This window comes from Mus caroli, unplaced genomic scaffold (assembly GCF_978045245.1).
Source record: "Mus caroli unplaced genomic scaffold, Mus_caroli_1 scaffold_3, whole genome shotgun sequence".
Classification (NCBI taxonomy): domain Eukaryota; kingdom Metazoa; phylum Chordata; class Mammalia; order Rodentia; family Muridae; genus Mus; species Mus caroli.
This window is the reverse complement of record NW_028227258.1, coordinates 21,221,341-21,247,276: the sequence shown is the minus strand read 5'-3', so window position 1 is coordinate 21,247,276 and position 25,936 is coordinate 21,221,341. Positions and strand designations below refer to the sequence as shown.

The window sequence follows — 25,936 nt, the reverse complement described above, 5'->3', positions numbered from 1 at the left end:
ATGATTGGTTTCTTTGGCTGTTGGGAAGAGTGGATTAGTCAGAGAGATAGAGTAGCCTTTGAGATACCCACTCCCCCATTCTCTCCTCTTTAATGGCCTAGATCCCTCTTGAACACCTCAACGAAGCCCGCCTGTTCTGCTGTTGGGTGGCAAGGTGTCTGCTCTTCCTCATAGCAATGCAGGAGGAGGTCGGTGTGGTTAGGTGGCAAGGGGACCGTGTGTGTGTGTGTGTGTGTGTGTGTGTGTGTGTTGGGAGGAGGGCTCTCACCCAGCCTTCATTCCCCGAAGCCACCCTCTTTTTCAGGGTCCCTCCGGAGCTGCTGGTGGCCAAGAGAAGGACCCGCAGCTCATCCACCAGGGTCCGGTCCCTCTGCCCTGGCTGCTTTAGATCTGTGAGCTACGGGGTGTTCCCTCGTCTCTTTGGGCAGCAAGGGGCTCGGGAAGAAGGGGCGGGGAGCAAGGAGGCGAAGAAACAGAGGGACACGCGGACCGCGACAGAGGTGGCGCGGCTGCGTCGTTCGGCCGCCTCTCGGGAGCTCCCGAGCACGAGTCGAGCGCGCGCGCGCCTCGCCGACCCAGGCGCCGGGCGGAGCTGCGGGCAGGGGCGGGCGGAGCGAGCGGCGGGCGGAGCGAGCGGTGGGAGGCGCGCGAGCGGGCGGCGGGCAGCGTCTCCGCCGGCATCTGCGCGGCCGTCTCTGCTCGGAGCCCGGGGACCGAGCGCCGGACCCGCCGCCTGGCGCACCGACGCGGAGCTCCGGCTTTGTGCTCCGTGCCGGTTCGACGAGGCTTCCCGGAGGCTGCGGCCACCGCGCCCCGGCGGCCTCGGAGGCCCGCGGCTGGAGGTGCCGGAGCTGCTCGGTCCGCGCGGCTGAGCCCCGCGTGCCCCACTGCTCGCCGGGCTGCTCCGAGCCTGGGTGCTCCGGGGCTCCAAACTCGGGCTGGCGGGGCAAGTGTCTTCATGAACCCAGAGGATGTCCGGGAAGCACTACAAGGGTCCTGAAGTCAGTTGTTGCATCAAATACTTCATTTTTGGCTTCAATGTCATATTTTGGGTAAGTTGGAGCGCTCCTGGGTTTCCAAGTGCTGTGGCGGATGGGTGGGCGACGGTCCCTCGCCGTGGTCGCTGCTTTACTTTTCGCCGCCCCCGGGGCTCCTGCCCCAGTCGCGGCGAGAGGCGTCTACCTTCCGCCTTCCCAGCTCGAGCGCGGGGGAGAGAAACACTTCATCCTTTCCAGGACCCGGAGGAGGTGAAAAGAGGAACCGAGCCGGGCAGGGGGCAGCCAGGCCTCGGGGTGGCTTTTTTCTTTCTTTTCTTTCTTTTTTTTTTTTTAGGGGGCAGGGGGCGCGAAAGCTGGGGTACGGATGGGAGGACGGCTCGGCAGTTTGAGAAACGAGGGAGCACACGGATTAGATTTGCTTCCCGTGGGATCTGGATGTTGGGTAGAGCGTGGTGTCATAATGGGGCAGGCTAATCGGGCAGAGCCGACCCCGAGATCCACCTTCCAGCGCCGATCTGATTGGCCGAGGGCTTGGCTCGGTGTTGCCGCGGCTGGTCTGTGCCGTGCTCAGCGTGTATCTCCTTGCACCATCTCTGGCTTTGTGTAGGATGCAGATGCCGTGGTGTGTGGCTCTGTAATGTGCACGTAAATAACACGTCCTGCATGCTCCTCTCCGGCAGTAAAGCGCTTCCTTTGCATAATGGACTGGCTAAGTGGGCGTGCAGGGTGGAGGGATTTATTTCTCTGTGTATCCTTGTGGAATAACTAGTCATCAGTCAACATATGTTTCGGTGTGCGCGTGCCTCGCGTCTTCCCCTTTTAAAGGGGTGACATACAGCGGGCCGGGTTTTCGGAACCCTCGGAGACATGCAAAGGAGAAGGTGTGTAAGACCTGTTTTGCTGGCTGAGCAGGTGAGCCGCGGCTTGCACACCGGCTCCCAACCGTGCTCTGCGTGACACTCCCTTGTGCCGGGTGCCTATTGTAATCAGGCTGGGACCCTACTCTTTTGTTGTGATTCTTTTCTGAGACCTTCCAAACGTGTTCAGCAACCAGACAAAGAGTTCTCTAGGACAAGAGGGGAAATGGTTTGTTGGTTGGTTGGTTGGCATTGGTTGGCAGACCGTGTTATTTTTCAGCCCACCTATTTCCATCCGGGGTCGCCTTCCTCCCTGGCACCCCTCTCTCCATGGGAGGGAAAGATGGTGGCGGACCATAGGGATATCCCCAAGTTTCTGCGAGGTAAACAATGATCCAGTGGTCTGAATCCAGGACATTTTAATTTGGACTCCCCTTCATCGTGGCTGTTTGCTGTAGACATACACATCTGTGAGAATAGTTGTAGTTATGCTGATCTTCTGCCCACCCCCATCCCCTCACTTACCAGCTTATTTTATTTTCTCTCAGAGTAGCTATGTGTGTTTTGTGAAAGGAAAGGAAATGGACTTTGTGTCAGCATGTCATCTGTCCTCAGGACTGGACCAGATTGATGAGGGAGTGTGGGAATAAATACCATATACAGCCATTCACGAGCAGTTTTGTTTTTTTCTGTCAGTGATAATATATGGTTTCTGGGAGCAACTCCCCACCCCTGCCCCCCTGCTGCAAACAGAGCAAGAGGAAATGCCTGCCTTTCTTTCTTTCTTTCTTTCTTTCTTTCTTTCTTTCTTTCTTTCTTTCTTTCTTTCTTTCTTTCTTTTTTTGCTTCTCTCCTGGACCCTTTCTGGAAATGTTTAAAAGTGGTGGGTAGGCATGTTTCCCATTGAGGTATTCTGATTGCCTTGAACTACAAGAGGCAAGAGAGGCAAGGGCCGTCACATGGGGCTGCAGGGGTGGTTCGCCTGGGCCTCTTTCTGCTCCAACACTTCCAAAAGTTGCACATTTCAGCTACCAGGCAACAAAAAGCACCCAGGGGCTTTCTCTGCAGTTTCAGAACGGGGAGTGAGAGGGAAATAAAAAGGATTGGGGAAATGTTTCCCTGGCAGTTTGGTGTAATTTTGTAGCGAGCACAAAGGCAAATTTAGCCCTGTGTCTGGATTAGGCTGCAGCAAACCCCCTGGACTGTGGAGAGCTTCAACAAAATTGCAGATTGCCTGCATGGAGAGTTTCAGAATAGGACCTACATCTTGTCTGATTTTGAAGTTATTACTGTGGGCGGGCAGTAGGTAGGTTTGTGGCAAGTCAGAGAACGGTCTGAGGCCCTGAAACTGAAGGAGCTGCCCTGGGCAGCATTGCTAAGTAGGTGCCTACTTCAGAGAGTCTTTTGCTCTCTCTGTCCTTCCAGTGCAGAGGGCCACCTCTAGTTCGTTTTCTATACTGCGCCTGTCTCCAAATAACCTCATATTTAAATGTCCTATTTTATCAGGGCCAGTGGGCTCTAGCAGATATTAGCAGGAAAACATCCACGTTACCATTAAAAGGAATCTACACCAAAATATTAGTGACCGGAGATCTGGCAGCAGCTGCCAAAAACATGCACACTTCTGTCTTCAGCCACCAACCTGCCAGTGACTGCCTGAGATAGCAGAGTCAACACTTCAGTTCAGTTGTATGGTTCTGATGGAGGAATTGGTAACAGAGACCATGGGCTCCCGGTCTTTCATCTTCACATTGACGTGCCAAACTAAATTCGAAATTCATTGAAGACATTTGAACGTAATAGTTCTTGTAAAATAAGAGGGAGCGCACAGTGGCAGCTGTGACAGCTCAGATCTCTTGCTAATCAGCACTCTGACTGTGTTAGTCAGTTATCTGCCCTGGGCCTTCCTTACTCAGCTATTAGAATGAAGAATTTGGTTGAATTGTGAGGTTTTCTCTGTCTCTAACAAAGACTTTGTTGAGTTCTAGTACGCCAGCCAGGCAAGATCGAGTCTCAGGGATGAGCAGTAGGCTGTAATGAAAAAGGCATGGATGGACTGGAGACTTGCCTAGTTATAGATGGTCCTTTAGTAGACATGCTCACGGACTAACTTGTTTTTCATTCTTTCCTCAATGATCTTTTTTTCACTTAAAAAAAACCCCAAAACAACAAACCTTTCACTGAATTTTCCTTGCTTGTTGAGTTATTGGTATGGCACACATATTCCCTATCTCTCCCATGAATCTCAAGTGTGACGCTCTGAGTCATTAGCTGTATTTTTATTATTAGAATTACAGCTTCATGTGGAGGATCCTAATTCTTTTATATAACAGCAGTGCTGATATTGTGAGTAAGAAAGTCAACATCTTGTACAGATTCCTTGTTAGTTAGCACAGGGCGGTGGGGGGGGGGGAGCCTTGTTTTTCTTGCTCTATATTGGAAGAACTCAAGCCAGCAGGAATTGATTTTATTGAGGGTGTCACCAGAGGAAGACATGTATTAGAAACACTGAGTTGTCTTTGGGGTGGAGGAGAGAAGAGAAGAGAAGGTTTGTTTTAAGGTCAGTCCTTTGGGGAGTTAATTTCTCTGTCCTGTCACTGACCGTTTGTAGATGCTTTGTTCCGGTCCTTGACACTTAACTGTTTCTCAGAAAGTAAGTGAACATCAACATCCTGGTTACTTATTGCTGCACAGCAAGCTCCCAAACTTTAGAATTTCAAAATGAAACCTCATCATGATAGTTGATAATTCTGTGATTTGACTCCCTAGGGGGATACTTCTAATGTGGGACCTCCGTGCAGTTGCTGTGAGTTTCTTGCTGTCTCCTTTGGGTGGGGGAACCCTGGGCTGGTGGTCACCTGTGATTGGTGATGCTTACCGATGGCTCAGTGTGGCTGTCAGCTGTGGCACAGCACGTGGATTTTTCTGAGATTCAAGCAGCTTCCAAGCAGTTTAACTGTACTGTCACTTGGCACATTAGTCTAAGTCCTCATGGAGTCTACTCAATTGAAGGTTCCATCTTTGGATAGGGAAGTGTCAGGGTCACTTTGTAGAAATGGGCTGGCTAGTTTTATATTCACTTGACACAGCTACAGTTATCTTAAAGGAGAGCATCTCAACTGAAGAAATGCCCCCATAAGGTCCGGCTGGAGGGCATTTTCTTAACTAGTGATTGATATGGGAGGGACCAGCCCCACTGTGGGTGGTGCTGTTCTTGGGCTAGTGGTCCTGGGTGCTATACGAATCAGGTTGAGCAAGCCATGATGAGCAAGCCATGATGAGCAAGCCATAGTTTCTGTATCAGCTCCCGCCTCCAGGTTCCTGCCCTGCTTGAGTTCCTGTCTTCACTGCTTTTGATGAACGGTTTATGTAACTGCAAGATAAGTAAATTCTTCTCTTCTATCCCTAGTTGCTTTTGGTCATGGTGTTTTATCACAGCAATAGTAACCCTAAGGCAGGCGGATTTCAGCCGTCATTGGAAAACGATTTCTTAGAAACCATTGATGCGCTGGTCAGTAGAAGCCTCACGTTGGATGGTGGGACCACTCGATATTTTGTTCTCTGTGCTGTCCCAGGACTAGAACAGCTGTTGGCTGAAGCCAGATGTTTCTTTGGTGTGTTTTCAGATATTGCTTTGTGTTGCAGGTTGGAGGTTTATCCAGAGTAAATGGCGGAATGTTGTATATGGTTTGTTTCCACAGACTTGCATTCCAGGAGGAGGGAGATTCAAGGAATCTTGGGTGGTGGGGTGGGGCACCAAGTAGGATGTCTTATCTTATGATTCAGTATAAATTTCTAGATGTTCTGGAATGATGGTACATGAGCCGTTTATAAGTCATAATTTTTGTTTTAATTTGCTAGACATCTGTTAGCTTCGATGGCAACCATATGGGAGTCTAAATTGCCTTTTGAATTTCAGGGAGAGGGTTGGAAGAAAGCTAAATGTGGCTATGGAGGTGTCAGGTAGGGAATGTGTGCAGACCTCAGAGGGGAGAGTCACGATGCACCCAGTGTCTTGCCTCTTCCAGCAGTTCACTGTGGGGCTGATGTGTTCTCAGTGGACGATGCTCTTGAAGGTTGAAATGGAGCCAATAGCAAAAGTTGGAAAACCAGATAACATTCCACCCTGCATAGAAGTTATGAAAAGGGTGAAATAAACACGTCTGCAGTAGGATGTGGAGTAATCTGAGGGACATTTTTTTTTTTTTTTTTTTTTTTTTTTTTTTTGGTTTTTCGAGACAGGGTTTCTCTGTATAGCCCTGGCTGTCCTGGAACTCACTTTGTAGACCAGGCTGGCCTCGAACTCAGAAATCCGCCTGCCTCTGCCTCCCGAGTGCTGGGATTAAAGGCGTGTGCCACCACGCCCGGCTCTGAGGGACATTTTATATGCTTTTAAAAATCAGAATTTAATTGGGATGCCAGATTTCTAGCAACTTGCATCTTTAGTTTTCCAGCTAATCTGGAAGTTAGCATTTGATAAATGATTTTTTTTAAGAAAAAAAAAAAAAGTTGCAACTAGGAGCTCATTTAGTTGGATCTCTCTGTCCCAACATTCATATTGGCATGCCTTTCCATACAACAGGGAAAAGCAATGTGTTCTTTTGATTTCTACATGGGGCCTTGCTCTTTAACCTAGTGTGGTCTCTAATTTTGGCTCCTGTGCTATTCCTCCACTCTTACTAGCAGCTGAGGCTTTTTAGCTATAATCTGCTGTGCCTAGAACCGTGTGTGTTTTCAAAAACCCCACAGCTTTACCATTGTGATGTCCTTTTTAGAAGCCTGTAAAAGTATCTTACAAAAACATATGGTGATATTTTTGTGACCAGTAAAAGAAATTGGAGCACAGAGATGTGAAATGGCTCTAGTGGTGTTGGAGCACTTGCAGGGTTCGCTTTGGGAGTGTTAAGTCGATGCTGTAGCTAGAGTCCCAGTTTCTCAGACTGAAACTTATTTTAGAAGATGCTTGTTATTCTAAAATTAAACATCAAGTAAGTCATTTACATCTGTTCATAATTGAAAAGTGATAAAGTTTTTGCATATGCCACAATTAACACCACCCACAAGCACCCACAAAAAAAGTTTAGGATGAAATGTTCTTAAAGAGAATGCTAGGATAATTAATTATTATGTAGTCTGTTGAGAAATTCATAAATGACAATTAGAGTATTAATGAGGGTATTTTTTTGAGTCACATGTTTATTTCTACGCATAATACCAACTGCCTTAAGATGACTAACCTCAGGATTCTAACTTACTGTTCAGTACGGGATGATAAGGGCCTCCTGTGTGGGAACCATCTCTCAATCGTTTCCTTAAGCCTCGTGTGTCATGTGTTGTCTGGAACACATAGGCATTTAATAACTGCTTGTTGAATGAATGAGTTTCAGAATGTGGAGAAAGCCCATGGGGTTTATCCTTCGAGCCAAGGAAGCCTTTTCTTCCACAACAGGCAGTTAGCATCTAAGGCGAATTTGTCTTTGGAACATTTAGTTAGAGAGTCGCGTCTGTCTTCAAACCAGATGTAATGTCGCCCTGAAAATTTCAGCCTCCTAGTTTACTGTTGATTTTTCTTTTTTAATTAAAAATATTTTTAAAATGTTATGTATATGGGTGCTTTGCTTGCATGTATGTCTGTGCACCACATGCATTCCTGGTTCTTGCAGAAGCCAGAGGAGGATGCTGCATCCCCTGGAACTAGAGTTACAGATGGTTGTGAGCCACTGTGTGGCTGCCAGTGCCCTGAAACACAGAGCCACCTCTGCAGCCCTGCAGGTGCTGACTTCTCACTTGAATTTCTTTTCTTTTCTTTCTTTTTTTATTTTTGCTTTTTTGAGATGGGGTTTCTCTCTGTGTAGCCTTGGCTGTCCAGCAACTCACTCTGTAGACCAGACTGGCCTCAAACTCAGAAATCCACCTGCCTCTGCCTCCCGAGTGCTGGGATTAAAGGCATTCACCACCACTGCCCAGCCTCACTTGAATTTTTACATATATCTCAAACCTACAGGAAATGTTAGAGGAAACACATGATAAAGCTTGCTACTTCAGACATGTTATTCATACACCTTTAAGTTTTCCAACTTGTTTTTATCATGGTTAAGGACAAAGGTGTCTGCCTGATGGCTCTCACAAACACAGTGTGAATTTCATCTCGAGGGATTCTCTCCTTGATAGCCACAGTGCCACCGTCTCTACTTCCCAGGCCTTGGGTCCCCGTCACTCTCCCAATCTCAATAATCCCATTTAAAGCAAAGGAATTCAGGCCAGAATGGCACAATATGTTGGGTTCTGTTACGGCTCGTCTAGTCCCTCACTATCAAGAGCGTGTGACTGGCAGTGCTGGCTGCTCTCCGTGTGGGTTGCCTGTGGGCTCCTCAGGCGCAGGTTCTGGCTGTGTGTTCTGGGGTGGCAGCAGCCAGAAGGGAAGCTTTGCTTTCATCCGAATCCCGTACGGTGGCAGTGGTGGCCGCGGTGGCAGTGGTGTTGCTTTAGACGCTTTGTCTGCCAAGTGTCTCCAATCACTTAACTACTTTTGTTGCTTTGGCAACTTGTAACTGCTTTTTGGCAAGCCACTTTGAAGCTATAGAACTGCCCGTCTCTCCTTGACTTCCTATCAGTAATGAATGTGTGTCAGCAGCGTTTTATGGCTTCTCCTTTTCCATCTTTGTATGTTTCAACAACGAACCCAAATTAACCCCTCTTCTCTTAAAGTTGCTTCTGTAAGGCATTTGGGTCACAGTGATAAGAAAAGTAAGCAAACCCTTTGCTCTCTTTAAAAAGTTAATTTATTAATTACATCCTAATTGCTGCCCCCAGAGCTCCCCTTCACAGGTTCCCTTCTCCCCTTCTCCTCTGAGAGGGTGGGGTCCCCCCTGGGAATCCCCCCCTTCCCGACCCTGGTACATCAAGTCTCTGTGGTGTTAGGCACATCCTCTCCCACTGAGGCAAACAAGGCAACCCTGTTAGGGAATGGTCTCCACAGCCAGGCAACAGCTTTAGGGATAGCCCCTGCTCTAGTTATTGGGGGATCCTCATGAAGACTGAGCTGCACATCTGCTACATATGTACTGGGGGCCCTGGTCTAGCCCATGTATGCTCTTTGGTTGTGGCTCAGTCTCTGAGAGCTCCTAAGGATCCAGGTTAGTTGACTCTGTTGGTCTTCCTGTGGAGTTCCTATCCCCTTCAGGGCCTTCAATCCTTCCCCCAACTCTTCTACAAGAGTCACCAGTGGACAACTTTGTTTAGCTGTGGATATCTGTATCTGTTTCAGTCAGAGGACAGTTATGCTAGGTTCCTGTCTGCAGACATAACAGAGTATCATTAATAGTATCAGGAATTGGTGCTTACCAATGGAATGGGCCTCAAGTTAGGTCAGTTAATGGTTGGCCATTCCTTCAGTCTCTGCTCCGTCTTTGTTCCTGAATTTCTTTTAGATAGGACAAATTTTGGGCCAACATTTGTGGGTTGGGTTGGTGTCTTTATCCCTCCTCCGGTGGTCCTGTCTGGCTACAGGAGGTGGCCTCTTCAGGTTCCATATCCCGCTGTGCTGTTATGTGTCTCTTGGCTAAGGTCATCCAGATTGACTCCTGGGAGCCTCCCCCATCCCAGATCTGTGGGACTTCCTAGAAAATTTCCCCAGCCCTCAACCCCAGCAGCTGCAGATTTACATTTATTCTCCTGGCCCTCAGGCCCTCTCTCCTGTCTCTCCCAACACCCGATCCTGCCCCTCAACCCTTTGCCAGTGCACGGGCATCCTGGACCACAGCCCTTCATCCTTATGGGGCATCCCTCTTTCTATGGTATGAGTTCTACGTTCTTGCAGCATCCTTCTGCTGCCTTGCTTGGTCCTCTCCAGACACTTATATTCCTCCCCCGTGGTCCTTCCCTATTTTAAAATAGCCATGATGCCATTTCTAAAACCATTTCTCATCTCTGGAGGATCCCAGGTCATCCTTGTGTCTCATGGATAGGCTGTGCTCTGGCCTGATCATAGCCTCTGGTCATAGTGTTCTGCCCAAGGTCTCATTTGCATGCACTTTCCTTAATGTAGGCACCAGAATGGAACACGTTTTCCACAAGTTGTTCAGTCCCTCTAGAGGGCTGTTACCTTTGAGCTCTCCCCTTCTACACAGAGCTGCATCTTGAGCCAGGCTGTGCTGGTCTGGCCTGGAAGAAGTTACTCTCACATTAGAGAGTGATGTTTAGTTACTCATCAGAAAGGCTGGGCAACACATTTCCAGAGTCATCATCCTGTATTAAATGAGATTATACATGTGAAAGCACTTGGTAAGAGGCAAATCTCCCTGTGTACACATTAGTTATTAACCGAGGCTAAGCTGTACGCATGTCCCAAAAGCCAGGGAATGTCGCTGGCTCAGGTTGAATTTCTGGCAAGTTAAACCTTCTGTCTTCCTTCAAATGAACTTTGGCTAAGTTTATCCATCCAGGGTGGACACTAATCTCTGAAGCCTTTAACTTTTACCCTACAGGTTTCAGTTCGGACCTGTCATTGCATAGATCTCCTGCTTGCATGGGTATTCTGGCCCATTGCTTTTCAATCTTAGCAGCACCCACAAGCGTCCTTAAGAGCATGTGTGTTCTGCATGGGGGAGGCTAAGCAGGTCTGTCTGTCTGTCTGTCTCTCTCTCTCTCTCTCCCCCTCCCTCCCTCCCTTCCCCTCCCTTCCCCTCCCTCCCTCCCTCCCTCCCTCTCTCCCCCAGAGAAGCTTGGCTGTTAGTTTTATTATTTTGAAATACCATGGGGTGTTTTTCTTGGGGTGGACCTTAGTCAGTCTCCTATCACTCTGGCTTGAGGTAGCTAACTGACTAAGGGCTCTGGCTCATGGTTTCAGGTGTCCATGGTTCTGTGGTCCTGTTGTTTTTGGTCTAACAAAGCACAGTACCTCATCATGGTAGGAGTGTAGAGGAAGAAGCTACTCCTGCCGTGATAGTTGAGTCATAGGTAGAGGACAGAGAGGGTCATGGTCCGGGATTCCTTCCAAGGTTATGCCTCCAATGACCTGACTCTTCCTCCAGGGAAGCCTCCATGGAAAGGCTCCACCTCCCCTCAGGAGCACAGAAGCTGCACCGAAGACTGTCATACATGATGCGGTGCAGATCACAGCAGTGTTCCTGCTTAGATTAGAAGAAAGGGAGGAGGAGGAGGTGAAGGAGGAGGGAGAGGAGGAGAAGAAGGAGAGGAGGAGGGGGAGCAGGAGGGAGAAGAAGAAGAAGAGGAGGAGGAGGAGGAGGGAGAGCAGGAGAAGAAGGAGAGGAGGAGGGGGAGCAGGAGGGAGAAGAAGAAGAGGAGGAGGAGGAGGAGGAGGGAGAGGAGGAGAAGAAGGAGAGGAGGAGGGGGAGCAGGAGGGAGAAGAAGAAGAAGAGGAGGAGGAGGAGGAGGGAGAGGAGGAGAAGAAGGAGAGGAGGAGGGGGAGCAGGAGGGAGAAGAAGAAGAAGAAGAAGAAGAGGAGGAGGAGGAGGAGGAGGGAAGAGGGAGAGCAGGAGGAAGAAGAAGAAGTAGAAGAAGAAGAGGAGGAGGAGGGGGAAGGGGGAGAGGGGAGGAAGGAGGAGGGAGAGCAGGAGGAAGAAGAAGAAGTAGAATAAGAAGAGGAGGAGGAGGAGGAGGAGGGAGAGGAGGAGGGGGAGAAAGCATTATAGCCTTTAGAAGTCCAAGGGACTCATCTTTCCAGCCATGGAAGCCTAAATGTCTAAGATACGTTTTGAAAACTTGCTGCTGGTGCTGAGGCTGTAGCGCACTGCTGGCATTCTTGCTCAGTATGCACAGGGTCCCGGCTTGTATCCCCTTCAGTGACAAAAATCAAAATGGTTGGCAGGTGGAAGATGGTTAGATGACAGGGAGTTAGCAAGTACGTACATAAATTAAGCAGCAGTGCTCAGATGGGCTTTCCTCTTGCCGTGTTCACCATGGGTGGGGAGACTGCTGGAGGATATGATGACTGGCAATTTTACCTCCCCTTGGACAGCAGCAAGCTAGAAAACCTCAAACTTTTCATTGAGGTGTATGTGTCTGGGGGCCATCTGGTTCAGTAGGTCGAGATAGGGTATAGTTGGTGGAATGAGTGTTATATTAAAAAAAAAAAGTCTTACAGCTGACTCGAAAACCCAGGCTGTGGTTTATTTTTTCAGGGTGGGAGAGATGTGTCTTGACCCTTCCTTCCGTTTTTGAGGGAGGCAGATGGGCGGTGTGCAAATACTTGCCAAGGGTGATTGATTGCACCAGCACCGGAAGCTGCTGCTATTCACTTACGGGGATAAAAAAAAATGTAGCCCAGTTAATCCCGCAAGGAATTTCTTATTAATCCAAAAGTGCCAGGTTATTTTTAAACCCGTGGGCCCTAAAAACAAAATGAGAGCATGTCTTTAAAGAGAGCGTGTGCCACAGTGGGTATGCCAACAGGCAGGGCCAGAGAGGGAAGGAAGCCAGTTAGAGCAGGCAGGGTGGGAAGCTCTGCACCCCCCTGTGGGGTCTGCCTGTGTCACCGCAGATGGTGAGCTGATTACCACACACCTCCCATCTCCTATCCACAGCAGTGCTTCCTGCCAACTGCCCTATCCTGGGCTGCCCAGGCCTCTGACCCTGGGCACTCTCTTCAGAGGGAGGCCTTGACAGAGGTGACAGCTGCAGAGCAGGGAAGGGACATTCCTTCTCCCAGATCCCGGTCAACAGTGTAGCTGCCAGGACAGGTAACAGCAAAACAAACGTGGGAAACAGATAGGATGTCTCGGTTTTCTTTGCAAAGAAGTTTCAGTGTATAATATCCGAAGCATTCTGCATAGAGCAGGCTCCCTCCCTCCCTGCCCCTCTCTCCTCTCCTCTCCTCTCCTCTCCTCTCCTCTCCTCTCCTCTCCTCTCCTCTCCTCTCCTCTCCTCTCCTCTCCTCTCCTCTCCTCTCCTCTCCTCTCCTCTCCTCTCCTCTCCTCTCCTCTCCTCTCCTCTCCTCTCCTCTCCTCTCCTCTCCTCTCCTCTCCTCTCCTCTCCTCTCCTCTCCTCTCCTCTCCTCTCCTCTCCTCTCCTCTCCTCTCCTCTCCTCTCCTCTCCTCTCCTCTTTCTTTGCCACTCTTCTACCTCCTAGTCTCTCCCTTCCTTCCCCCAGCCCCTTAAAAATTACATATTTTGATTATAGCCAGGTACCCAAAGTGGAGATATTTTGAAAAAGTTGAAATTTTGAATAAAAATATCCATTATCCGAGACATTTCACTGGGGCTAGACCATCTATCTCCTAGAATAGAAAACAAAACGAAAACAAATAAAAAGCTTAAAACCAGAGTGGCATACAAAAGCAATGTTATCCCTGTGGTACTATCCGTATGTGTGTAGAGGATTGCTAATTATGAATTGTAAGGTGTAATTTAAAAATGTATAATCACCAATTTTATTAGCAGAGTAGTTTCAGGAGTGCGTGGTAGGACAGTTTGCCACCTCGCTGCAGGCTTGGCGATGCTCTGCCCGCTTCCAGCAAGTGTTTACTGTCTAGATGTAGATTGCATGACATAGGCTCATCTACTTGCCCAACGTTCTTTCTAAATTACTCTTGGCACCAAGGCTTGAATTTCTAAAAATCTGGAGGGAACAGCTGGTGCTCTAATAAATATTCAGGCCAGCTATTTTAATGCTTTGTACTCAATTAAGTAGTCCTAATAAAAGAGGAGCCCTTGCCCTAAGCATTTCTCAAAGAATAATGTTTTGCTTCTAACAAAAAAACTTTCTCCCAGTGTTAATATTTCTCCCAGGCAACTTTAAAACTTCGTTGCATCCAGTAGGTCTTTTGCCCATTTGTGACGAGGATCAGTCCTGAAGTCTGCACTTCCTTGGCCCATATCTTTTAACTGACGACGACCATAGGCCACTCATTCACTTTCTAGGGAAATTCTCGGGCTTTGTTTTTTGAGATGGTCTGTTCTGACTGTCCTTCTGACTGGCCTTGAACTCATGACTCTTCAGCCTTAGCATCCCAAGTGCTGAGATGGCTGACATGTGCTACCACATCCAGCGTGGGAGAAGGGTTTACCTGACAGAGCTTTACACCGTAACCCATCGTGCAGCTTGGCTTAGGCATCCGGTGCTCTTGGGCGATGTGGAGTCTGCTGTTAAGCATTTGGGCTTCAAGAGTGTGGCAATTCTTCTTCTACACCATCCTAGCCTTGGGACCTTAGGCAAATTATTTAGTTGATGGTGAAGTCTTCTTTTGCAAAATGGTACGTTTAGTGGTAGTTTTAATATTCTTATTTTGCTAGGACCTGGATTTGAACGCAGTATTTTACAAGTAACAAGCAAACAAGCAAGCAAGAGTCTTACCATCAAGATACATCCCCAGCAATTTATACTCCCCTTCACCTCTATTTTTGAGACACAGTCTTACTGTGTATCTCTGTGTATTTTGAAACTTACTATGTAGACCATACTGGGCTTGAACTGTCAGAGATCTGCCTGCCTCTGCCTCCTGTGTGCTGGGGTTAAAGGAATGGACCACCACTGTTAATTACTATTCTGTTTTTCTTTTTAAAGATTTATTTTATGTATATGGGTCCATTGTAGGTGTGTTAAGACACACCAGAAGAGGGCATCTGATCCCATTACAGATGGTTGTGAGCCACCATGTGGTTGCTGGGAATTGAACTCAGGACCTCTGGAAGAGCCGTCAGTATTCTTAACTACTGAGCCATCTCTCCAGCCCTAATTAATATTCTTAACGGGACTATTAAAATCTAGAATCTACCTCAGTTGTGAGGATGAGAGCAAAGATGTGTAAGCTGCCTGAATGTCCTATCTGTATTAGCAGTTACTACTGGTTTCTCAACCCCATCATGTCTTTCGTTAGCTTTCCATTTCTTCTTCAGGACCATTAAGATAACGGTACCATGTAACATACACTTTTTGTTCTCTGTATAAGTGTTTTCTCAGAATAACTGAAGAAAAGTTGATCCAGCAACTGTTCTCAGCGCTCTTCAGACTGTCCTGGATAGAACAGAATTCCTACCATGAAGACCAGGCCATGAATTCATAGCTATTGTTTATTTATTGTTAATATCTTACTTCCAGTACCCAGTGATTTGTTCAGTGCTGTGACCAAATACCTGTGAGAGACAGTGAAAGGGAGAGAGATTACTTTTGCTCACCTTTCAGAGGTATAGCCCATCATGTTGGGGAAGGGATGCTGTGTTTGTGGCTGGGTGGTTGAATGGCTAGAGCTCCTCACATTTTGATGGGCCAAGATGTGGAGAAAGTGGAATGCCGGCTCTTGTGTTTTCTAGGTGGTTCAGTCAACTTGACAACGAGACGAACCGTCGTAGCTGGTTAGAGTGAATCTTCATTTTTTTTTTTTCAAAACCATACTGCCCCATATTAGAATTTTATACCAGGAAGTCAGGTTTTGGAAGCTCAGCTCTGTTACTAAGTCTGACATTTAGTATCAGGGTGTAGGATGGGGATTGGAAGTACTTTATTAGCATCTGCTACATGCGGGTATTCTAAAGCTCTCTAGGTGGCCTGACTATAGTTTTAGCTTTTTATTGTAATGTAAACACTACATTTCAATGCCATGTTTTATCACACACACACACACACACACTGCATTCTTCACGTCATGAGAATGAACACTCTGCCAGAGATAGCAATGACTTGTGAGTTAACCCTCATGTGCCCTTTCAGGTGACACCCAGTTAGGCTTTGGCCTGTACCACCCGGATCACCGAAGGATTGGGCCACTCATCTCTGTGAATGAGTGATGGACTGACAGGCTTCTCTGGTACCTAAATGAGATGTGCTGTGCACTTATATTTCAATATGGCCGCCTGACATGGAAGGCACCGGCTGTCGTAGCTCACCAGCTCACCACGGTCTTCCTTATCCCTGGCAGAAAAGGCACTACAGTTCATGCAAGGCTGGAGGCATAAAGAACCTTGCTCTGGGTTGTCATGTAGAAGGTGTGCTGAAGACCCCGCACTTTGTCCTCTGGAACCCTATCATCTCTAGGAATCTTACTCCCTATGATTCCAAGTGCAACCTCCAAGGGCCAATCATTGCAAGAGTAGCATGGCCTTGGACAAACTTGTGTCTTCGCAGAGTCTTTCAGGTGCCTGCATGTTGTATGAGACTCCCATAACCCATACTTGGGTTTGGTAGTCAAGAAAGGGGCCTGTGATGTGGCATGTACCTTGAGCAATCTCCCACTTCCTGTTTGATAATGACATTTTGAGTCACAAGGATCCGTCCATTTCAAGTTTTTTTTTTTCTTTTAAGTCAATTCTGTGCTTAAACATTAAATATACTATTTAAGAAGGGGAAAGTTTAAAAAATATCTCTACTCAGAGGCACACAATGACAAAAACATGGCCTATTCACTTGTAGGAAGCTGTTGGGAACTGCTGGCAGGCCGAGCCCTAGGCTTGCTTCCTTTGTTATAGAGGAGGTTAACAGGTGTAAGAGCATTTGGTGGTTTGGCACCAGTTGCTTTACCAGAGCAAAGAATGAATAGAATGGAGAGGAAAGAGCTTCCCCACTCAAGGTAATTTATGGCCATGGTTTGAAGTTGTCTCCTCTGGAACCCCACATCTCACGGAATCTTCCTTTGGGAAATTCCATGTTTAAGCAGTTTGCAAGGCCATATGTGTTTATGAGTTGAAAGTCACAGTTTCTGGAGGTGCCCTGTTTGTAGAATTGTTAACATGTTCGTCTTTCGCATATTCTGTTTCTTTAGAGTGCTGGGCTCCGGAAGCAGAAGTCTCCTCGACTTCTGAAAACTTGTGAACCCTTGGTCACTGAGGAGTTAAGAGTTGAGGTACAAAGGGAAAATAATTTGGGGGTGTATCTCAGACTCACAGGAAGTCAACCTTAAATGTTTCTGCAGTCTATCTTAGGAGGCTCCACCTTCTCCTGTTTACTTTATGGTTGAGTTCAACATGGGTTAAATGTTGTTATTTGATGCACTTTTAAAGAACAGGATAATTATTGTGTGCTTTTCTATTGGGACAGCAATATAAAAACATTGATAGAATTTTGAAGTAAGGATGCTCATAATCCTAGTAATACTTTCATTGGGTTCAACTGGAACTGGAAGCTTCTATCCAAATGCTGAAAGCAGCAAACAAATGCACAAAACCAACCAACTAACCAGCCGTCCAGCCAACCCACCTTCTATCCATCCATCCAGACAATTATGATCCATCCATCCATCCATCCATCCATCCATCCATCCATCCATCCATCCATCGAGCCAGCTAGCCAGCCAGCTAGCCAGCCACCTTAGAGTTTCTCTCTAGTCATCTGTGAGGCTATGACTTTAGCCTCACTTTGAAGTGGATACTGTTACATCACTACCCTTTAAGCGTTTGTTTTGCCTTTACTAGTGTCTTCTCCCTCAGGACAACATTTAGAATAAGTGTTTTCAGCATACAGAGCAATGCCTTGTGAATAAACACTGGGTTCAGTCAACCAGAAAGAGGAAAAAAAAAAGTAAAATCAATAAGCCCCCTGCAGGCATTTGAGAAACTGTGTACTTTTAAGAGAAGGAATGACCAGTGATAAGGAACTTTGCAAAACAATAGCTCTCATCTCTTCCTTTTCTGAGCCTCTGACTATGACTTTCTGTGCTGAACCTTGTAGCTGGGATTTCCTAGTTCTCTGTTGCGTTGGTTGTGTCCCACTTAGCTGGGGAACGACAGCCACTGTCCCTGTGACAGCTCAAGGGGAGCAGCTCTGCAGCCTTCCTAGATTTTGAATGTCATAGAAGGAATCCTAAGGAATCCTTTGGTTCTGGCTCCTTTTGCTTTGCCTGCTGGTCTTGAGAATCAAGAGTGAAGAGCTGCCTGGGTGACCTAACTGTATATGGCATCGTCATTTTTCCTTAAGTCTGCAAAATTTAACCATTCTTGGTATTCTCGCTGCATGCTTAGAGTGTTTTTCAATTGCTATCTGGTGAGAGTTTGAAACAGCTGTATAAGAGCTTGAAATAGTGTTTTACTTCTATTTTTCCTTAAGATGAAGAATCAACATTGTACAAATGAGTGGAAAGGCACCAAAGCAACCTGGAAATATCTCTTACACTTTTGTAAAATATATGATTATTTAGTTTAAATACAGATATGTGTTACTGATGGCTGTTAAATACCAATTTCAATATTTGGATTGTCTTAAATATAGATATGTGCTGTCTTTTAGTAGATATGTACAGTAATGATCTGAATGACTGATATCTGACCTTTAAATATTTTTATCCATGTTAAGAGAATAAAATGTCTTTATCATAGAATACTATAACATTTCAAACTATATGGGACGTTTTGTTTATTTTTTGAGACAAGCTAGCTCAGGCTGGTCTCTAACTCATGGCAATGTTTCTGTCTCAGCCTTCCCAGTGTTGGAATTATAGGCATGAGCTACCAGACTTGATGAAATGAAATCTTTTGAAGTTCAACATAAGGCCTAGAGATCAGCTTCGATATTTACAGTGCACACAGGAAGAATCCTGTTGTGTTTCTGATTTGTAGATGGGTCAGAAAATATATGTATGATATGTATAATCATCTCACCCTGAACTGTGTGAGATTGTTGCGTCACCGCTGGGGATAACAGCTCATTCATTATTGCTGAGCACCTTTCAAAACACAGTTTTAATTTTGAAGTTCCTTCCTATGGAATTTTCCTTCTCTTGTCCCCTTCTTTCTTTGACTTTGAACTCCAGAATCGAGGAGGCAGGGAATCTTCTTAAGGGAGGCTAAACCCCTCTTAGTCTTCAAAATAAAAAGGTTAGCCTGCTGCAGACAGAATAGAGGGTTGGGATTCTTTTGAACAGAAATGGCTGTGCAAATATTTAATCCGTTGTTCTTTAGTTGGTCTATTTAGGGCAGAGTACTGGAAGGAACCGTGCTTTAATTGGCCTTCTGCAGACCTGATTATGTAACCTTCAGACTTACATGTTGAAAAGGACGTGAAAAATCCTCTAGTCTCTGTTACCTACCAGTCATCTTTCTGCAATCTCCTCTTAAGGGTGGATTTCATTCTCCGGCTGTAAGTTATAAAACAGGGGACAGAGCTCTTTTTCTGGCAGCTTTTCATTTTATAGGTCTGAGATGCCCTCAGCCTTACTTGTAGGGGCAGTGTGCAGAGAGAAGGACATTCAGAGTCCCTGTGGGTTCGCTCACGGGTCAGGTTTTAGCCTGGCCAGTGGTGAGGATGTCTGTATACCATTTACACACTGATCTGGGGTGAAGGTGGCATTTGGCAGTGCTCTTGGTAGGATGCCTGAGCGCCGAATCACCCGAGCTGCCAAGTCCCTGTTCTCTCACTCCATTTGGCGCGACTTGACAGTTTTGGCTCAGTCATTTTGATTAACATCAACCTTGCTTATGTTAAGTAACTATTCAGGCTATTTATTATGTATTACTCTCATGCTTTGGAATGAGCGGCCAAGGAACTTCTGCCTCATATGGACTCCATATGCAGCTGTTAAGTTAGCAGAAACACAATTAGTTGGCGCCTAAGCTGCATATTGAGTAGATTAGGCTGGATCGCACAGGCGTTGTTTGAGATTGTTGTCTCCAATATTTAAGAAAGCTATTAGGTGTTTGAGGATGTGGGGGTGATAAAGCATCTCTTGAGTTCACATATGTCCTGTTTTGTATTTTTATTATGGCGTGCAAATATCTGTGGAATGTTGTTTGTTTGTTTTGTACTGCTGAGCTCCAAAGAGGATTAAAAACATAGTCTGTGAAAAACAGACATCTCTTTATTTCCATTGTTCCCTCCCCCTCCCAGGCTAGGCAGAGAATGTTGCAGTAGGTAAAAGACAGCCTGGGCTCAGATGTAGGCCCTGACACTCCTACCTGTGTGAGTATGTACAGAAAACATCTTTAGGGTCATCCCAGACACCTGCATGCTAAGGAGTGCTCGTGAACAGGGACTTCCAGAGAGTACCCCACGGTCACGGTGTGCTCTGGGTCTCTGTCCCTTGAGAAGGGTGTTGTCAGGTTCAGGATGTGTTCCCTGAAGGATGGAATCTGTCACTTTTCAAGCTTGCTTTCCATTGTCCTGCTCCCACGGAAGGATCTTGGGAGTCCATCCTTTTCCTTGGCTAGTAGATGGTAAGGTTTGGCCTGGGGACAGCTGCCACATGCTCTCACTGTGTCCATGTGTTGCGATGGTCTGCTTCTGTGCTGTCATGGAGCTTTCCTCTTACGTGGGAACCCTGCGTGTGTGCATTGTGTGTGTAGGTGCCCCGGCGTGCATGGGTGTGATGTGGACGTCACATCTCAGATGCCGTCCACCTTGTTTTCTGAGACTGGGTCTCTCCCTGGTATGGAACTCACCAGTTAGGTTGCACTGGCATACAAGACATCTCCTGTCTGCCTTGTGAGTACTGGGATTGCAAATGTGTACCCACTGTACTTAGCTGTTTTTTTTTTTAAAGTGGCTTTTAGGGAATCAAACTTAGGTTCCCTGTGTTTGTGTAGCAAGCGTTTTACCAACTAAATTATTTTCCCAGCTAGGGGGTCCTTTTGAGGCCATTTATATCCGCATTATAATTACAATTAAATATACATAAGTATGCCTAAAAACTGCTTAAAATATACTGAGTAATAATTATCCATTGAAATAATTTAATTAAATTTGAAGTAATTTTTTTTTTCATTAAGGAACAAAATAAGCATCCATTTGGCCCCCACTACAAAAAAAATTGCTATACACAAATAGGTATGCTTATGAAATTACTTAGTTTATTAACATATAATTCATCCAGATTATTACATTCTCTTAATTGAATTTACACTTGTATGCTTATAATTTTAAAAATAGTTTTAAACAAGAGGTGTCTGCGAGCTGCCGAAAATTAAGGGGCTCTGGTATTTTTAGTTGTCTGAGAGGTAAAATTCTAGGTCTTAAGGGAAAACATGGATGCTATAGTGAAAGATAACTGTCCTGCTCTGTGCTGTGAGCATCTGAGGCAGAGTGTGGATTGATTCTCACCTTCTAAGCTGTCACAGATGATATCTGGTCCTTCCTTGACATAGGAGGTTCCTGTAGCTCCGAGGCCATCCTCTGCCTCTTCACGGTGTTGTAGTTCATGCTCTTGGTTTTTGGCACATCCCTAAGCACGGACAAGGTTCTAAAGGTGAAAAAGTGGGCTGGGGAGGGAGATGAGAAGCCAAAGCTGAGGTTGGTTACTGCACCGAGGGACGTGCTTGCCCGTCATTGGCTCGGCCAATGGCTTCTTGGAGTTGTGTCTTGCGGATGTCAAAGCCCCTTTCCAGGGAGGGCCTTACTGTTTGCCGCCGTTGTAACCTGTGATGGGAAGAGTGTACCGAGGCTCGTGGGAAGCAATGGCTGAGATTGGGAGCTGCAGAGGGATACTCATCTATGTTTGGAAGCCCACACAGGCATTGGGTGATTTCTTGGACAGCGTTCCTGGCAGTTGTAGTGAGAGTGAACTTTACCTGGGCCATTGCTCTGGTTGTTCACAGAGAGCAGCCTTCATCCTTCAGACATGATGTAATGTCTTTCTTCAGACAAAGAACAGCCTCTGTGGACAGTGGGGCCCCAGAATCCCAAACATTGCTCCTCAGCTATGATGCTTACCCACTGTACGTACAGTATCCACCTTTGACCTTTAGAGCAAAGAGAACCCAGGCCAGAATGATGCTCCTGCTGCCTCCTGTGCTCTGTATGATAAGTCCTTAAGTGCCTGGTACAGAAATCTTTGTCTTCTTCTTCTTCTTCTTTTTTTTTTTTTTTTTTTTTTCGAGACAGGGTTTCTCTGTGTAGCCCTGGCTGTCCTGGAACTCACTTTGTAGACCAGGCTGGCCTCGAACTCAGAAATCCGCCTGCCTCTGCCTCCCGAGTGCTGGGATTAAAGGCGTGCACCACCACGCCCGGCTTTCAGGGTTCAAAAAGCAGATGCCAGTTAATTTATCACCTTGTCTATGGGGTAAAGTCAAATCTAGACCTGACTGGGTATCCTGTGTACTTTTATATCCAGTTAGATGTGCTCACATAAGTCCTGCATTACATGGGCCTCCTCCACAGAGAACATGGTTGGGAAGGCGAGGGTTGGTAGTGCCTCATAGCTGGTCTGGTTTCTTAGCCGCAAGGATGTCCTCTTAGATACTTCTCTCTGTGCCAGTGTGCCTCCAGGCACGAAAAGGAGACAGACCACAGTACCTTCAGGAATTTCGTCCTGTGTTGGATGAGGTTGAAGCTGAGCCCAAGTGTGATTGATTATTGGTCGTAGAAGAGGAGTCTGACACCAGGAGTGTGGGCAGCCCCTTCAGGGACAAGCTGTAGCCCAACTGAGGCAAAAATGCAGGGTTGGCCAGATGCCTGACCCTTAAGAACAGATGGGAGTGTCCTAGCAAGGTGCTCCTACCACGAGGCAGCAACGGCCTGTCTTGACAGCAGTGGGCCTCTGATGAAACGGGGCCAGAGAGATCTCGAAATCTGTGTCTGGTATTTGTAAGTTGTTTTCAGGCGCTCAGCCATGCTGTTGGAGAATGCCTCTGAGCTCACCTCAGAGCTCACCTGAGGCACATTAGGGACGAGTTGATGATTGATTAGCAGTCGCTCAGCTGGGTGGAGCCAAGGCCAGTCCTTGGTTCAGAGCAATTTTGAGTGCATTTCTTTGTGAGTTCTACACGCACTTGCCATCTGTTCTGGAACTTCTCCCCCCTGCCGAGAAGAATAATATATAACAAACAGGTTTAAAATGAAGACTTTAGATGCTAGATGGTAAGAGGTGCCCAGGTAGGAAACCTGATGTGGAGCCTTAGTCCTATGATTTCCAGGATGAATCTTACAGGCATCTAGTCAGACCATAAACAGAAATGGCATTTCGTTCACTTAATGATATGTGAAAAATTATTCACTGGCTGTGGCTGCTAATTGAGATCCAGCATGAGTCAGGCTAGAACTTAGGAAGTCAGGAACAGGGTAAAAAAATAATTGTGGATCAGGAAGTGGATTTTAATAAGATATCCATGGGAGGGGGACCCTTATTATCTGAGGGCTAGATAAATAATGATGATTTCCACTGGTGCTGTGCTGTGTGCTTTGGAAGTGGGAGGGGCGGGGAAGGGGAGTCAGGGCTCCTAAACTGCCACTCTCCAAGCTTTAGCTGACATAGAAAGCAGGCGGTCCTTGTAAAGCCAAATGCTTTCTGGCATTTCTGATGGTGTAATTTCCATCCTGTCTCTCCCATTTTGAAGAGCATCTTGGTGTGGTAGGAGTGAGGGGCTTCTTGTGATAGGGCCCCCTGCTAAAGGAGAGAGGTAGCTCAGCAAGATGGCTGAGGCATGGGGACTTTGCAGAAGGGCCCAAGACAACACCCACTCTGAGCACTTCTCAGCCAGTCCCCACAGGGGACACCAAACACTGGGGTTGCTGAAGCTGTGCCCTTGAAGCCAAGGGAGCATTGTATGCTAGTGTGAATCAGAGTGGGTGTGGCCATTCAGGGACAAAATTCCCATTCGTTGGCCATGGCTCTTTTTATCTTTAGTTAATGATTTCATTCTTTAAAAATTAAAAAAAAAAAAAAATCTCCACACGTCAATTTTCACATGTTTATGGTGTTGTTTGTGGATTAGTGGTCTGAAATTACCTCAACTCCTGGGCACAGTATATCTGTTATCACAGTGAAGAGGGCGTACCAATTATTTTAAAAAGCAATTTCTCTTTTAATTATGCATGTGCAATATTAGCTAGTTTAAATGCATATGCTAATGGAAAGATACATAGTCTCTCTACATGGACCTGGCTGTCCTAGAACTCAGTATGTCAATGAGGCTGGCCTCAAACTCACAGAGCTCCACTTGCCTCTGCCTCCCAAGTTCTGGGAACATAGGTATGTGCAACCATGCCCGGAGAAAGATAATTATATATAGCTATTTTTTATATAGCTATTTTATTGCAAATAATTAAAGGAAAGAAAGACTTGAATATTAACACACTTTTCATTGCCATTGAACATAAATTCTAAAATGCTGAAGTTTTTTTTCCAGGGGTTTAGAGAGGACTGAAAAGACACTTAAAGTAGGGATGTTCCGAACTTCACATCCAGGTACCATAGTTGCCTACTGTAAGTGTGGGAAGCCACATGTGCCATTGCAGAGTGGCACAGGCTTCTGCTGGCCACCACGCATACATAGGCAGGAAAGTTTTTTGCCAAGATGAGGTTTTGAGAATTAGCCAAAATTGACCAATCAGAAGAGAGAGAAATTGACCAATCAGATGAGAGAGAAGTTAACCAATCAGATGAGAGAGAAAGTAACCAATCAGATGTAGGAATGCAAATGAGGTGGTAAGCATCAACCAAGCACAACACAATCCGGGTGTGAGACACGCCTCTCCTAGGCCTATATAAAGCAGCACCAGGGCTGGGCTCAGGGTCTTTTCGCCTCTACAATCAAGCTCTCCCAATAAACGTGTGCAGAAGGATCCTGTTGTAGCGTCATTCTTGCTGGTCGAGTAGGACACGCGCAAGATGTAAGAGCCTATTGCTGGGTTACCATTTGACGTGTGACACTGCCCATGCTAACTTCTCCCATCAAAGGAGCCGTGTCAGTGCATCAGGCGCCTCCCTAGGAGCCTAGAGGACCTGTCCTGTTTGTCACCCGCTTTCCCTCTGCCTCTCTACAGACACACAGGGCTTGTATTTGACAGATTTGATGGTGGGAGTCAGAAGGTTTTGGTATCAGAGGGTTTGAGTTTGAATCTGTCTGTCTGTCTGTCTCTGATGGTGGTGCTGGGGATTCCCAGCCATCATATCTGTTGGCTATTTAACAGGAGAGTTCGAGTCTTGGTTTCCTTGAGGATCGAGGGTGTGTTGGGAGACAGTTCTTTTAGGTCTCTTGTGGTTTTGCATGGGGGTTGGTTAGGGGGTTGGTTGCTTTTGATCAGAAGGATGACTCTATAAAAAGAAGCCTAGTAAGGTTGGTGACAGTCACATAACGTTTGGGTTTCTTAAGCTCAGGAATCCTCAGTTACTCTGTGAGCCCTCAGCAATGTCTTCTGGCAGTCTGGGCTTGGGGAACCAGCACTTGACTTCTGGGAGCTAAGGCCTGCCTGAACCCTGGATGAAACCCTATCATTTAGGTCTTTTCCTACAAGGACCCAGACAGTCATAGGAAAATGGGCCTCTGAGTCAGTGCCATTGGGGGTCATTATGACAGGGAACTATGGATCCTGTAAGGTGGAAGGAGAGAACTGACGCCTAAACGTTTTTCTGACTGCTATATGTCACACAACTCATCCCCCCCCCACTTGCACACACACACACACTTGTCATATATAATACTGAGGAATGTGGGTCAGTGTGTAATGTGTGCTTAGCCATGGGTCCAGTATGTAACATCACAAAAACAAAACTCTAAATTTGTTGTAAAATTCGAAGGGACAGTTAATGTATCTTTTCCTTTTGGTGAGTTTGGCACATGGAGTGTGGATAAGATCTCTCAGTCAGAAGTGCCACTCGAGGCCCTATGATTTCTTTAGTGTGGCTGGCTCGGGGCAGCTTTCTTTGTTGTTTTGGAGCCTGCCCTTTCTTTTCTCTCCCTGAACCCCATGTTCTACCTGATGATCTTTGAGTCACGGCAGATTGTTTTTTAAGGGATGTATCAAAGTTGCCTTTAAATGGTTGACTTACAAGCTGGCTGTTAAAGCGAGTTTTACAGGCTTCCAGATGAGATGGAGTCAGTGGTCTGGCTAGGTATACCGTCACTACAGTTTTAAAAGACAGTGCCAAGATGAATACATCCATCAGCAACCCATTGTGTCACATAGGGGTCCCGTGGTAGATGGCACCATCACAGTTCCTTGTCATGATGCCTCCCCACTCCCCAGAGGTGACTCACTTAGATCTTTCTGGTCCGTGTGGGAGAAGATCTAGATGAGAGACTTTCATCCTAGGCTTTGGCAAGGCTTGGCTCCCAGAAGGCATTCCATAAATTGTTTTGTACGCTTGAGTGACTAAGAAAACATGAAAGTGCTTAGTTAACTGTAAAGTGTTAGTCGCATGTGAATTACTATCCCCCCATCCCTGTCTGCAAAGTAGACCGATGCTCAGGTGTGGCAGAGGAGAG

At 46.5% G+C, this 25,936-nt stretch overlaps 1 protein-coding gene across 1 annotated transcript in view; it reads left to right on the top strand.

The window, feature by feature from the left end:
- The first annotated feature begins 778 nt into the window (after nt 1–778).
- The window catches only part of Tspan5 (tetraspanin 5), a 163,081-nt gene continuing 137,923 nt past the window's right edge, over nt 779–25,936 (top strand). Inside the window, exon 1 of the mRNA XM_021157670.2 lies at nt 779–1,052. Within this exon, the coding sequence (XP_021013329.1) occupies nt 972–1,052 (81 nt within the window). The 5' untranslated portion in view covers nt 779–971. The remainder of the gene's footprint in view (nt 1,053–25,936) is intronic.